Source organism: Armigeres subalbatus, chromosome 2 (assembly GCF_024139115.2).
Source record: "Armigeres subalbatus isolate Guangzhou_Male chromosome 2, GZ_Asu_2, whole genome shotgun sequence".
Lineage (NCBI taxonomy): Eukaryota > Metazoa > Arthropoda > Insecta > Diptera > Culicidae > Armigeres > Armigeres subalbatus.
The window spans coordinates 301150321-301166098 of NC_085140.1; the positions used below are offsets into that span (position 1 = coordinate 301150321).

At 42.1% G+C, this 15778-nt stretch overlaps 2 protein-coding genes across 7 annotated transcripts in view; one reads left to right on the plus strand and one right to left on the minus strand.

Moving 5' to 3' along the window:
* LOC134212491 (nuclear receptor coactivator 2) overlaps positions 1-15778 on the minus strand; it is a 530556-nt gene that overhangs the window by 487326 nt on the left and 27452 nt on the right. Inside the window, exon 1 of one of the 6 annotated variants that reach the window (XM_062690410.1) lies at positions 7424-7529. The exons of the other annotated variants lie outside the window; for them this stretch is intronic. The gene's annotated coding sequence lies outside the window, so the exon portion shown is untranslated. Of the gene's footprint in view, positions 1-7423; positions 7530-15778 lie in introns of those variants that run through there. 6 annotated transcript variants of the gene reach the window in all.
* Positions 1530-15620, plus strand: LOC134209826 (uncharacterized). The gene is made up of 2 exons (XM_062685852.1): positions 1530-1578; positions 15097-15620. Exons 1-2 carry the CDS (start codon positions 1530-1532, stop codon positions 15618-15620), a joined length of 573 nt encoding a protein of 190 aa, XP_062541836.1.

Genomic DNA, 15778 nt, shown 5'->3' on the forward strand with positions numbered 1-15778 from the left:
CTGGGTCGAGGTAGTACGATTGCTCTATGGTGGTGGGCTGCTGGAGCGGCCCATGATTTCGTTGATTACTACGGGCAACAGCAATAGAGATATAATACATCCAGCCTTGTCTCACTTTAGTGATTATATTGTGCTGGACTCTGAATGTTGTCTAGCCCTCCCTTGCTTCTAGGGATGCCCTTCAGTTTTTCGTGATTCAGACGATCGAAGGCTTTTCCGTGGTCAATCAGTATTTGTTCCAGGATGATGCAGTATGGTTCTCATATGATCATCCGGGCGGAATATTGCTTGCTGCCGTCGGAGAATTGTCAACCTTTGCCCATATCTGAATAAGGACAAGTCACTTGTCATAAGACGAGTTAATACAATCCCATTGAATGCCACCACTTAATTGTATCTTGACAGATACGTATTTCGACCTCAAATGTAAGGCCGTCTTCAGTGTCTCGTACTTGACTCGACTTAATTAATTTTCTTATAAGGACAAGTCGTCAAAACTCGAAGAAGATGCTCTAAGTGGTCGAACCAACGCTTCAGCTGATCAGTTGGATCGGTGCGTGACCGACATGTCGCGTCTCTGGGACCCACGTATTTGTCCTTTCTCCAATAATGCGTCGTGAAATATCTTAGAGTCTTATAAGAGTCTTATAATCGCCGGTTGTTGCGGCTTGCCCACCATTGTTGAGGGGGAGTTCACCCGCGCTCGCTTCTGCCGTCTTTAGCCAACAACGTTTGACTTACTTCTCTAGAGCCGCTTTCAGTTGTCAGGACGTTTGACAATCATCTTTTAATTGACACGACCACGCATTTCCAGAATTCAGCGGCGGGAGAATTCGCTCGGGTGTCGTTTCACCATAGATCGACTAGAAGATCCAGCTGTGAAGAGATTGTTCGTTGAAGAATATGGAACTCAGGTAGTGGATGTTCTGGAAGGTGGCAGCGTAGAATAGAAGTGGGCGGCGAAGAATACTTTTATCGAAACCGGCTAGATCAACTTGAAGGAGCTGCGTACTCAGCGAATAGAATGAATTACACCAGTGGCGTAGTTTTTTCGTTTCTTCGAAAAAAAAAGTTCAGAAAACACCCCCCTCCAGACAAATTTTCTGGCTACGCCACTGGATTACACGTCTACGGTATATATCTCTGTCAGTGGGAGTCGGGCGTTGCTGCAGACAGGACAGGCTGGCGTGGGTGGACTGGACATCCTGGCCGATGAAGAAAAGATAGCTGGAACAACCGAAGATTATCGCCTCAATAACTCACTGACTTGGAAAGCTGAAATGTTGGTTCGATCACTTCGAAAAGCTTCTTCAAGTCTTAGCCAGCGTTCTTAAAAAGCAGCCATCCGAAGCAGGAAATCTAAAGGGGCCCCCAAGGTCGATCGGCAGTCGGCGGAGGTGACCCTATGCTGTCTGTTTTGTCTGTCTGAATCACAAAAATGTGTTTGGCGCCCAGGGATGCAAGGGATTTTCAAATAGAGTCAGAGCTTTGTCTGACCTCATTCAGTTAGTCGCTGATGTGAGGCAAGGATGCATTTCATCTGCACTGTTACTTCTCAGCGTAATCAAAAAGATCTTGGTGAGTGCGATTGACCGTGTACCACAGACAAACAGACATAACACATTGCACATTTACTCATCAAATTCATCGTCGTTCAAACACTAACGGCATCTGTTGATTTCAGTTAGTTGGGCAAATCGCAAACCAGATGGCGGTAGTGAGCAAACGTCAAACTCGAGCAAAAACGATGCGCGCGCCACGAGTGATCGATTGGCCAACTAATGATTATTTGAATTTACCAGTAAATCAGTGAACGATGGAAATTTGATGAGTGTTATGTCTGTTTGTCTGTGCGTGTACCATACCTTGAGCTGCTTTGGCAGTTTATTGTTGTGGAACATCTAAACGACTCTGATTTGGCTAACGAACACGAAACTCTATATTAGTACTGCGATGCTCTTGTGTGTGTGCTTAACGAGCTGACCGTACACTTCTATGCGGTGGGTCCACCATCTATGCCCGCAGAACCAGCTGGTTGAATGTCAACGGGAAAAGCCCCTCAAACTTTGTAGTAGCCGGGACGATCGGAGGACTTCAATATCTTGACAGTTTGATATAATCAGATGACGAAATTGGGATTGACATGGAACCATGAGTTAGAAAAACTGGGGCTACCTTCGCTAGTTTTCGAAATATTTGGAAACCGGATTGATCCACGCACCAAAATTCGAATGTACTACTCTATCATGAAGCGTGTTGTGTTTACGCAAAGATAACGCAGATGATGTCTAAAATTTATAATTCGAACGGCCTTACAGTCCGAACAACATAAAAACTTCGAAATGATGTTCGAATGGGTCCGCCATATATTACAAGGGAGCTTAGACGGAATTTGTAAGGGTAGGATATAGAATATTTATGTCGATAGAGATATTTGCTCATATTTTCATTTAAAATAATCTTAGGGACACATTTATGGTCTATAAATGATATATTTCGTATCAAGATAAAAACAGTGATGCATAAAGTTCAAAATAAAAAATAAATAAAAACATCAAAAAAAAATTTTTTTTTCGCCCCGTCAATATTTTGAGAAAGTTGAAGGGGGGGGGGGGGGGACATAAAATAAATTTAATATTTGTTTCGGCCTAATTTAAAATTAATGACGAAGTTACCGAGGAATCTTCTGCATCTTCGTGAGCGTCAAGGAAAAAGGTTAGTTAGTTCGATAGATTCACACCTCAGCGTTTCAATTGGCGAGCAGCAAGCGATGACTTTGCCTTTTCGTGTCAGATCTCCCGTGCACACGCATCCATGATAAGGCGCTGCCATATTATTTCGTTCCGGCCAGTTCTTTGGCATTAATGTGCCTTCCAAACTACGAGCTATATTACTTGATGAATCTATGACAAAAGGTCGAAAGACAAAAGGTCGAAAGGACAAAAGGTCGAAAGACAAAAGGTCGAAAAGACAAAAGGTCGAAAAGACAAAACGTCGAAAGGGACAGAAGGTCGAAAGGACAAAAGGTCGAAAGGGACAAAAGGTCGAAAGGGACAAAAGGTCGAAAAGAACAAAATGTCTAAAGGGACAAAACATCGATAAAGAACAAGTTGGGTGTATTGTAAATGAATTTGTTAAATGCATTTATTTTCAAGCAGAAATAACACACTCATCTCATCAATCAAAGTTGAAGAATGAGCAATTTTCAAAGAAGGAGTAATTACTATAAACCAATATTATGAATATCTAGATAGTTCTGTTAGAGATAAAAAAGATTGCTGATTTAAGAAATGAATAAAACTTTTATTACGTGAGACCGAATTGTCCTAAAAAATTGTTCTTTTATTTTCCACTATTTTTAACAATTGAAAAAAAAATCATTGAATGAGTGCAAATAATAGATGGCGATCTAGATTTTCTAAATGTCACTTCAATTTGTCTAAATAGTGCATGCCGCAGCCACGCAAGTGCACCCATTTAAAATACACCGGTGTATAAAGGCTTTCCCAGGCCTAAGCGATTTCATCGCCGCAACGGCGACAGCTTGTTGCCACGATTCTATCGTTCGGTGGATGCTGGCAATGCTCCATTTACGCTTCCGGGCGACGGCGACAGAATCGCAGTTGCCAGGCAATAGAATCGCGTCAATATTGTCTCATCGCGTGTGTTTGGGGGGAACCCTTATACACGCCAGTGTATTTAATGTGCGGCGTGCGCTATTGTGAGAGAACGAAGTGACAAACATCCATCTGTACTCATTGAATGAGTTTTATTTAATTGTTAAAAATTGTAAAAATAAAAAAGCAGAGTTGTGCCAATTGTGTAAGGCAACTCTAGTGCGGGATTGATTCTCCCCGTTTCAGTTTCTCGTCTATTTTGACCTTTTGTGCCTTTTGACTTTTTGATCTTATTGATCTTTTATTTCTTTCGGCCTTTTGTCCCATTCGACGTTTTGTCTTTCGACCTTTTGTCCTTTCGACCTTTTGTCTTTCCACCTTTTGTCTTTCGACCTTTTGTCCCTAACCCTTACTTGATATAGAGTAGCTTGACATCAATACCTTATTTTCACTGCAAATAATGCATATGACATCTCATGTCAAGATTCTCTATATCAAGTAGCTATATCACCAGTCTGAACGTAGTCTAACAACATCTTTGAATTGAATTGAATAGTTCTATTTATATATATTTGGAGGATATTTTATTCCATTCGTACATTAGAGCCACCTTTAAGTTGCTTGTTCCGGATTTCATTTTACGGTCCATTTTTTCAGAACATCACACAAATAATTGATGGAATTAAGATCAGGAATGGAGTGTTGAGTCCATGCGGTATGTTGTAAATAATCCAAAACTTAATTAAATAGGTAGTGTGCTTTGGGTCATGGTCAGGCCGGAAATAGATCCTAACCGCAATGAATAAAATTTCAACGCTATTCTGCACACTTCAAATCAAAATTTTGATGTAAAGATTCTCGTCCATAACGCCATCTCTGAAAAATATCTCCTCCAGATGCCGCCAATGAATGTTTACACAAAAATGTTGTGTTTTTAAATTGTAAAATTCAGTCGAATTCAATTGAAGAAGACTTTAGAAGGCTTATTTTATTAATTTTGTTGATGAGATGGAATTTTTTTGATTAAATGGAATTGTAAGAACTTATGACAAGTGAAGACACATTTTTTGTTATTAAACGCACTATGGTACGTTTGTTTTCGTCACATTTTACCGTTTCTAAAGATTGTGAGACAACGCGAGAAAAATTGGTTTTGAAATGTATGCCAAGGAAACTTGAAGTATGCCGAAAAAATAATCACAGTGACTAGACACAGCATTTAAATAAATAACGTTTTAAATTATAATGAGCAAGGATTACCTACTTTTGTTTTACCAGGTGATAAACCTGTGCAATTCAACATCGCGCATATTTGACACCCATCATGTTTGCACTGCTGTACTCGCGAGGAAGGTGGGATCGACTGACTGCGAATGTGCATATTTACGATGACTGACACGATCTGTCATTTGACACATGCATGCTAGACCTGTTCATGATAATAGGCCTGTCCAATGCCACACATCTCCCCTCTTCTCCAAAAAAAAAATGCTATCACCCTTTTCTTCTGCATGAAAAAACATAACACCTACGACATACTATGTATCATTTGGTTACTCTCTGATACAAATCATGATACAAAAGCATCTTGCAGCAAACAATCATTCCAGGCACACCATTGTATTGCGAGCATCTCATTTCATAATCGAAGAACACACTTAAATGGTGGCATACATGCATATGGGAAACCACTCTCAAGGAACTCCCGTGCAGTGGGCGTCTCGACTCGCAATTGTACTCGCAACTCGTGAAGTAACATTTCACTAGTACTTCAAATCACTACCACTACTTCAACTTTTTTCGAATACGCGTCCAATCCATTGTGCATTCACAGTTGTGAAACAACCAGCAAAAAAAACAGATACCGTAACTAAGAAAAAGCCCGATAAACAGCTCCAAATCATGGCCGAATATCTAATCTCAGTTAAATTAAATTTCTTGTGTACCTGTGACCTTTCGGATCTACAACACCAAACTACTTGTAGGCCATCGATCATAGCTGAGCAAGAGATTCTTGGATGAACTGTGACCACTCCGATCCACAATAACACCGTTCTTCTTGCGGGCGTCCCACTAACGCAGAGGAAGAAACACTTGAATGCGGGCGTCCCACCACGCAGAATTGTGATCATTCCGATCCACAATAACACTATTCTTCTTGCGGGCGTCCCACCAACGCAGAGGAAGAAACACTTGAATGCGGGCGTCCCACCACGCAAAATTGTGATCATTCCGATCCACAATAACACCATTCTTCTTGTGGGCGTCCCACCAACGCAGATGAAGAAACTCTTGAATGCGGACGTCCCACCATGCAGAATTGTGATCATTCCGATCCACAATAACACTATTCTTCTTGCGGGCGTCCCACCAACGCAGAGAAAGAAACACTTGAATGAGGGCGTCCCACCATGCAAAATTGTGATCATTCAGATCCACAATAACACCGTTCTTCTTGCGGGCGTCCCACCAACGCAGAGGAAGAAACACTTGAATGTGGGCGTCCCACCACGCAAAATTGTGATCATTCTGATCCACAATAGCACCGTTCTTTTTGCGGACGTCCCACCAACGCAGAGAAAGAAACACTTGAATGCGGGCGTCCCACCACGCAAAATTGTGATCATTCAGATCCACAATAACACCGTTCTTCTTGCGGGCGTCCCACCAACGCAGAGGAAGAAACACTTGAATGCGGGCGTCCCACCACGCAGAATTGTGATCATTCCGATCCACAATAACACTATTCTTCTTGCGGGCGTCCCACCAACAACGCAGAGGAAGAAACACTTGAATACCGGCGTCCTACCACGCATAATTGTGATCATTCACTTGAATGTGAACATTCACCACGCAGAACTGTGATTCATCTACAGCTACACCAATCAAGCTCTCCTTATTGAACTCTGTCGCTCCCCGAGACAACGCATGTGAAAACTATTCTTCTGTTTCATAGTTTTGTCTTTTATTCTTCTTCTTATCACAGTTGATCGACTTTTCATAGCACTATAAGTGTTTCCAATTCGTGAAAGTGGAATTTATGTTTCACAATGGTTTTCATATCGGAATAAAACACATTCATAACTTTATAATATTAGGCATCTAATACTCTTCAAAGGAAAGAAGTCTTTGATAATCAAATGTAATTCAAAATATTTTATTCAAGATGCTAGATGCATCTGATAGTTCGTAGTAGCGTTTGGCTGAATGCAGATGACGTTACACTTTCTCTTCGCAAGTCCCATCCCAAATTGAAACTTAAATTTTCCAAAAAATAGATGAAAAACATTCAAAGAGTACCCCGATCTATCGAAACTTGGCCAACCGCGTAGCCATCCTCAAAGTAGAAAATTTCTCTAACACATTACAATCCATTGCACTTAGATTCAAAGAACAGTACGAATACGTATTCTTGATAATTCAAACTATTGTAATAAAAACATTTGAACATTTTAACATTTAATTTTCAAAATGAGCTTGTTTTGAGCGCAAAATCGTTTCAAAACTGTAGTTTGCTTATTGTTTTCATGATTGTATCATGTTGCATTATTCAGTACGGGGGGCGTTTTGCATCATTTTCTCCTGTAACAAACGTAAACATTCAAAATTCGAACACACACACTTTCGCAAAAGAAATCAGTATTGAGGTAATTTGACACTAAGGGACAAATTTATCTCCCAAATTAGAGCAAGCAAACAAAACTGTCCAAACCATTGCGAAAAAAAATATCGGATTTGGGTCCGTGGACAACAACCAAAAAGCAGAAACCCATTGACAAAGATACATTAATCGTCACTCTTCTTACCGATACAAAAAGCTCCGTTGCTTTTACTTTTTCGGATACGTCCGAAATGGGTTTCTGTCACACACTTCTATTAACATGATGGGTGACTTCATGCGATGTATTTTTAGGAACTCCTGGCAGGATCGCCAAATGTGCAATTCAACATCGTGCATATTTGACACCCATCATGTTTGCACTGCTGTACTCGCGAGGAAGGTGGGATCGACTGACTGCGAATGTGCATATTTACGATGACTGACACGATCTGTCATTTGACACATGCATGCTAGACCTGTTCATGATAATAGGCCTGTCCAATGCCACACAAAACCCATTGGATTATAACATGCCCTAGAGCAGTCAGGTAAAGCCGCTTCCTGCGAAAATATCGATGAAACAATGCAGCCTTTGTTATGCCTGGAATGGGATAAGAAACCCTACCACAACTTATTGCCCTATTTCGAAAAATAAGTTAAGCTAGGGCTCGGTTTGGTAGATCTTAGTCCATAACACACTACGAAAAATTGATTTACCCAGCGTTACGGGGACACTGATGACGATACTAACTGATGTATAATACTTTTGTTGTTAGATAGGGTTAAGATAGGTAGGTATTTTCGACTTTTCGTCATAGTCTCGAAAACCAATAAAGGAGACACTTTTGTGCCAAACGCATCCGTACCAAATCGTAAGCTCAGGAAAAACATTTTGCTATAGTGGAGTTCTAGCAAATGGACGTTGCTTTCGTTGGTTTCAGTCCCTACAACAATGGATAAAATACTCGCCGTACCCCTACTTTTTTTATATTCGAACATTACGTTGACAATTTGATTTAAAAAATGCTTAAATCTCAAAATAAATCCCAGAAACCAATTCCCGAATGTTAGGTTAATTATGCCTCTGGCAACAATCGATACAAATACCTCCCCACATAGGGGAAGGGGGGGCAAAATGCCCTAGCTAAGCAAACACTGATTTATTGTCTTATTTGTAACGCTATTCATGGGTATTTTTACATTATGCAACAGTTAAACAAGATAGCTAGTTGATGCCATTCAAAAATTGTCAAAAATCTCAATCATATTGATAATATTCACATTTCAAAAAAGTGGTGATATTCTGTTGCCGGAAAACTCATGAGGCAAAACGCCTTTTAGCTGGCAACTACTAGGGAACAAAGTACCATGCGTCGGCGAATCAGCATTCTGGTATGAATAGTGCGTGGAGACGCAAGTACATTGTAGGTTAGCGCCACTAGGGCGTTTTGCCTCGCCAAAATGTTAGATGTTTCTTCAAAATGTGGAAATTTTCGGTTTTTCTTACCTTCCCATACACTATTTTGAAACTTTTTTCGCCTAACCTACATAATTTTAGATCTAGTTTTGTTACGGCCATCTTAATGACGGTAAATATGACGGAAACCACAAAAGGCGTTTTGCATCGGGGGGGCGTTTTAAGGCCTCTTCCCCTACGTGCAATTTGTTGTACATGACTCAACCGAAACTGGCTCTTAACGCTCATCATTCGAAACCCACACAAAGCCATACTCCAGCTGAGATTGCCATTTGTACCGGTTTGCCCGTTGGAAGTCATTAGCAGGAAGGTAGTGGTTCTTCTCTTCGAGGAAAAAAAACTATTCTAAACACTATAAAGGCAGCACCTCCGAGAGTACACAACAGCAACAACAACTGGTTGCCCATATGTTGCGTTGCGTGTTTCGCGCGTACTCTTCCATCCCAATTACCTATTCAAAAGAAACTTTAACTACCTACCATTCAACATCTTGACCATTTGATGATGACCATCTCGGTGAAGGGAGGGGGCGAAGAATGTGCACCGCTCACGAATTGAATGTTGGAATGGATGTTTAAAATGTATACGTCATATGAAAATAAGACTTTTTCTATTTAATAATAACTTGATTGATTGATTGATTAAGTATTGTCTTTCTCGTGCCTTAAATTTCAGCAAATTTCACATAATTCCTTACAATATAAATGTTAGAAATCTTGTCATTCTACAGATCTTTTTTGTTTTTTTTTCAATGCTCTTCTATGAAAAATACCAAAAATGTTGACACACATATATTTTAAACATTAGAGAATTGTTGACAACGTAATATTTTTACTTTATTAGGAGCTTGCTCTTCAGCTCCCCTGTTATTACGCGCGGAGGTGGTTCCGTATGAGGTGAGGGTATAGCTGTTCTGAAAAAATATAACAATTTCAAGTAGATATTATGGCGGAGTTAATTGCCTTTTTCACAATCGAACCATCCGTTCTGCTTCAGCGATCAAAAGATTGAGAAGTTAGATTCTGGATAGTTTATTGTGGATTAGGGTGGCTCAAAACACACTTTTTCAAATTTTTTGATGGGCCGCCCTCTTATTCGGTTCTATTTGATGCCCTGATGTTCTGGACAAAATTTCAGCCAAATCGGTCAACGTTTGGGCAGTGCTAAACTCGTTGGAAGTTTATATGGAAAAATGTATGCAGAAATATCCAAAAACAGTGATTTGCAGTTAGGTACAATTTACGATCAAGAACCATGATACTTATTCTGATCTTGTAGAATTAAATACAGAATGTTATGCTGAAAACCGCGAGAAGATTAGAGTTTTTTAGGCAAAGATATTAGCATTTTACTGGAGTGTTGTAGGGGTGAATTTATTTCTTTTCAAAGGTAAAAGAAACGAAATTTGCTCAAACCCCACTGCAGAGAAATGCTAATAACTTAGCCGGGCAAACTCTAATCTTCTCGCGGTTTTCTGCATAGCATTCTGTATTAAATTCTTCAAGATCTGAGTGAGTATCATAGTTCTTCATCGTAAGTTGTGCCGTCCAACTGCAATTCACTGTTTTGGGATGTTTCTGCATACATTTTTGCATATAAACTTCCAACGAGTTTAGCACTGCCCAAACGTTGACCGATTTGGCTGAAATTTTGTCCAGAGCATCAGGGCATCAAATAGAACCGAATAAGAGGGCGGCCCATCAAAAAAATTGAAAAAAGTTTTTCCCATACTAATTTGAGCCACCCTATTGTGGATAGATTTTTAGTATTGTGGCGAAGGTGATTTGCGCTATTTTTATTTACTAACTGGAGTATTCAGTCAGAGATGAATTGGGTATGTGAAGGATGTTCAGTTCTACTTATTTGATGTAGCGCGTTGATAGAGTCAGAGCATTAAAAAAAACATTTAAGCCTGGACTGACAAAATCTCCGAGGACAAATAGAAGTATGGCGGTATTGGGCATTGGTATCTCGTGGGCCTGTTGGAATGAAAAAATAGACCTTCAGATTGTAGTCCTTTCCTTAGCCACTTATTCTGCAACTCCCGTGATGCAGGCTGGGAAATAAGCAAACTCAGTTGTTGAAGAATTTGTCTGACCCTAATGGCACTTGACGGACATGAAACGTGAACGTTATAGTCGAAATATCTTTGGTAAATATTATGCACAATAATTAAAAATATGATTTGATCAAATCGAAACTTTCATCCCGGTTTTGTCGAATTTGATACGCATTCAGACTGGATTGGGTATAGGTTCAATGAAGCATCAACCGACAAACTCTCGAGGTGTGAAACACCATATCGTGCGGAGTGGGTGCGATAATAAGTGGGCGTTTGGCAAAACGTTCGAGATGGAATTCGAGATATAATTATTCTTGGTGTGGATTCTTGAGTGCTTTCTTATTCCGAGACGATGTCATTTATCCATAAATAAAGGTATCCAACAGTTAATCAAATTCGTTCCGCTGTTCTCACGACTTTGATCCGTTTTACAGGATTTGGCTAATGGATCATTAGAGACAATAAATAAATGTTTTGAAAATGAACGAAATACAGCTGTTTCACAATGTTGCGGGATGTCGTCTAATTAGTGACCTTTCCGGCTCATCAGCCACCTATCAAGAGGCTTCCGTCATATCACCTGCTGCTGGTCAAGCGGGCGACGAACACGACAGCAAATTAATTCCTCCCAGCTTTGGCCACGTTCTGCGGGACATTTAGCTAATTTTACGTCGAAAACCGCATAGGAAACTGCAGCTGCCACTAATCAAGAACGTTGCTGATTTCTTTTTTCGGGCAGCGGAACATTGAAATTCGACTCATATTCAGAGGAACACCCATGTCGTTCGCTTCAGGCATCAGCATGTGAACTGGTGTGAATCGAGTAACACGCGGCTCCGGATTTTTTTCTACACCGCCGCCCGTGTGGCAGGGCGATAATCAATTCTCTTATCAAATAAGAGTTAATTACCGGCAGGGGATAGGAGGTTATGACATGGAACTTTGTTGAACACATGCTTCAGAATGATTAGAAAGATTTACTGTTTGCTAACGGCGGTTCGTGTTTAATTTATCTAACTATTTTACAAAAAGGTGATTTATGCATTTGTGGCATGTTCTACAAGTATTTCTGACCATAACGATTAAATCAAATTCTCTCACAAATTAGAATGTGAGGGAGAAAGGCACAAAATGTGCTGCTTGATCTTTTTTTAATCTTTATTAGAGAGACTTTCAGCCCGAGGCTGGTTCGTCTCTTTTATTTATTACCCGACTAAGGCCGGAGTGGCCTGGGCTATACATAAAAGTCTTCTCCATTCAGCTCGGTCTATGGCTGAACATCGCCAACTACGCAGTCTGCGGATGGTCCGCAAATCGTCCCCCACCTGATCGATTCACCTTGCCCGCTGTGCACCTCGCCTTCTTGTTCCCGTTGGATCGTTGTCGAGAACCATTTTCACCGGATTACTGTCCGACATTTTGGCTACGTGCCCGGCCCACCGCAGTCTTCCGATTTTCGCGGTGTGAATGATGGATGGATCTCCCAACAGCTGATGCAACTCATGGTTCATTCGCCTCCTCCACGTATTGTCCGCCATCTGCACCCTACCATAGATGGTACGCAGCACTTTCCTTTCGAAAACTCCCAGTGCGCGTTGGTCCTCCACGAGCATCGTCCAGGTCTCGTGTCCGTAGAGGACTACCGGTCTAATAAGGGTTTTGTAGATTAGTCAGTTTGGTACGGCGGCGAACTCTATTCGATCGGAGCGTTTTGCGGAGTCCAAAGTACGTACGATTTCCTACCATGGTACGTCTCCGAATTTCTTTGCTGGTATCGTTATCGGAGGTCACCAGTGAGCCCAAGTACACGAATTCTTCAACCACATCGATTTCGTCTCCACCAATACAAACTCGTGGTGGGTGGCTTACGTTGTCCTCTCTTGAGCATCTTCCTATCATGTACTTCGTCTTCGACGTGTTGATGACAAGTCCAATCTGTTTAGCTTCGCTTTTCAGTCTGATGAAGGCTTCCTCCATCCTTTCAAAGTTACGTGGCATATTATCTATGTCGTCGGCGAAACCAAATAACTGGACGGACTTAAAATCGTACCACTCGTGTCAATCCATGCCCTTCGTTTTACTCCCTCCAAAGCGATGTTGAATAGCAAACACGAAAGACCATCACCTTGTCGTAACCCTCTGCGCGTTTCGAAGGGACTCGAGAATGTCCCTGAAACTCGAACTACGCACATCGCCCGATCCATCGTTGCTTTGATCAATCGTATCAGTTTATCCGGAAATCCGTTTTCGTTCATTGGCTGCCATAGCTGGTCCCGATCGATTGTATTATATGTGGCCTTTAAAGTCGATAAGTAGATGATGTGTGGGCACGTTGTATTCGAGGCATTTCTGCAATACCTGACGAACGGCGAACACCTGGTCTGTGGTAGAGCGTTCGCTCGTAGAGTGTTGGCTCGTCTCTTAGCTACCGCTTAGCTATTCTAATATTGTGTGAAGAGGAGACGAGAAAGTATCGAATGATAACGTAATGAATCATCTCTCGCGCTTAGTTTCATAGGGGGGTAACTGTATTGATCGATATCTCTTCGTCGATGTTTTCTTTTTATTGTTGTACCGAATCGCGCTAGTTTGTCGTTGATTTAATGGTTTGGGGTGATAAAGGATGATTGTATCTTACACCAGAATCAATAATCATGGTTGTAGCTTTTGAAACAATTGAGTTATTAACCAAATATAAAATCGATTAAGAGAAATCGATCAATACAGTTACGCCCCTATGAAACTAAGCGCGAGATCTGTAATATTCAGTTAACCATAAGAACAAAAATTTTATCGACGTTTAGTATTTACAAGAAAAAGACAATATGCCTTCCATAAACTTTTCTAGTGTTTTACTCAATTGCCACTCTGTTTCGCTCCTGTCGCTTAGGGTCACAGACTCTCTAAAGGATCGAATTTGCTGTGTCCGTTTCTATCTACAAAGTGTATACAGTTTTATGTGTCCCTAAATGGCCGGAATGAAATAATATGATGCGTGCGTACGTCATGGAGCTCTAACAAGCAAGGCTTAAAATTTTCCCGGGAATCAACTTCCCGCGAAACGGGAAATAAAATAGAAATTTGCCGGGATTTCTCGGGATCCCAGGAAATAAATTTGTAGCGATTGCTAGAACATGAGAAATAAATGAAAAGATACAAAGTAGGAAGAAAAGAACGAGCCTGGGATTGAACCAACGACCTCCTGCGTATAAGAAAGAAGTCGTAGCCATATGACCACCAAGCCTGAGGACATTTGCTCCATCAAGCTTAAAAACGAAGTTTTATCAAGAGACCGAAGAGCAAATATTAGTAAAAATATATTTAATTAGAACGTTATGTTTAGTTAATCAGACTAAAAACCTGTAAAAGCACTTCCCGGGACTCAATGGCTCTCCGTAGCCATCGGGGTAGTGTAGGATATCCTCTTCGATGTCCTCGACTTTAAGGAATATCTGCCGGTGTTGTCGGTGTCCGGCATCCCTTGTGGTGCCTTTCCCCGTCAGAAGAAAGGTAAGCAACCTGATAGAAAACGATACTCCCCCTGCTTCTTCTTGAGGATATAAACGCCCACTATCCTATGTAAGGAGGGCTAAGCCGAAACGTTCCAAGAAAGCGCCCTCGTCACCGTCAATGACGGAGCCACCACCTTCTTCAACGCGCACTCTGCCACGACCATCAATGTTTCCGCGGTGAGTAGACCAATTCAGCCGCGTTTCTACTGGAAAGCCGGCACTGATCTGTACGTTAGCAACCACTACCCGGAGCAGATTTCCACCAACGCCACTTGTGAACATCAAGAGACGTCGTTGGAAATACGGTGATGCGGACTGGGAGGAGTACGAGCGCGCCACGTCGACTGCTTGCGCGGACCAACCTCCATCATCGATTTTACCACAATGATCCTCGCTGCTGCCCAGCGAGCCATCTCCCAGTCCAGTTGTCGTCCTGGCCGTCGTGCGCTCAGATGGTGGACCGAAGAAACTTGACGTGCGGTCAAAGTCAGACGCAAAGCTTCACGGGCATTGAGGAAGCTCAGCACCAACCACCCTCTCAGCCAGACACCCTGGACTGTTATAAGGAGAAACATCGGCAGTGTACAATTATCATCAGGGAGGCGAAATCAAAACAGTCAGTGTGAAGACTTTGTTGACAGTATCAACTCTTTTCAAACCACGCTGAACCCGCACTGGCTGCCAACACTCTCGGAGAATACTTCGCCTCCCTTTCCAGTACCCGGCTGACTTCCAAAGCACCATTGCCACCCGTGGTCTCACTCTCAGCACTACCCTTATTTCCGTGGATCCCCCCAACTGCCTGTTGAACCTGCCTTTCTCAGCAGGTGAGTTGGCCCGCGCACTTACCAAGTGCAATGGGAACTCATCCGGACCCGATGAGATAGGGTCTCCCATGTTAAAACGGCTTCCACAAGACGCTAAAGCACAACTTCTCAACCTCGTCAACGACACCTGGGAAAACCGCACTGTCCTCGACGAGTGGAAGAAAAGTCTCGTGATTTCCATTCTCAAAAACAAAGTGGCGGGTCGGGATTCCGCCAAATACAGCAAGACCATGGAGAGTATGGTCAACCGCCGGCTGCGTGAGAAGCTAGAAGCAGATGGAATATTTGGCTTCCAACAGCACGCTTTCCGCCCAGGGTATGGCACTAGCACCTGCTTCGCCAACTTGAGCAGCGTGCTCCAAAGCGCGCACAACGAAGGCAAGCATGTTGACCTGGTTTCTTTAGACATCGCCAAAGCTTTAAGCAGGACCTGGACACCCCTGGTCCAAAACAAACTGCAGGAGTGGGGCATCACCGGAAACATGCTTGCCTTTATTAAAAACTTTTTGACCGGACGGACTTAGTTCTAATTGGCGGCACAGAATCCGGAGAATTTGACGAGGAAACAGGCATCCCCAAGGTTCGGTTCTTCCACCTTCATCCTCTTCTTGATTGCAATGAATGGCATCTAACGTCTCTTCGTTCACGTCGATGACATTCTCCCGGTAGCTGTAGGAGGAAC

Bases quoted from the DNA above. Each gene is read 5' to 3' on its own strand.
- LOC134209826 (XM_062685852.1), top strand. From the start codon at position 1,530: ATGCATTTCATCTGCACTGTTACTTCTCAGCGTAATCAAAAAGATCTT. The intron at 1,579-15,096 runs GTGAGTGCGATT...CTTTCTCAGCAG, and splicing joins GCGTAATCAAAAAGATCTTG to GTGAGTTGGCCCGCGCACTT.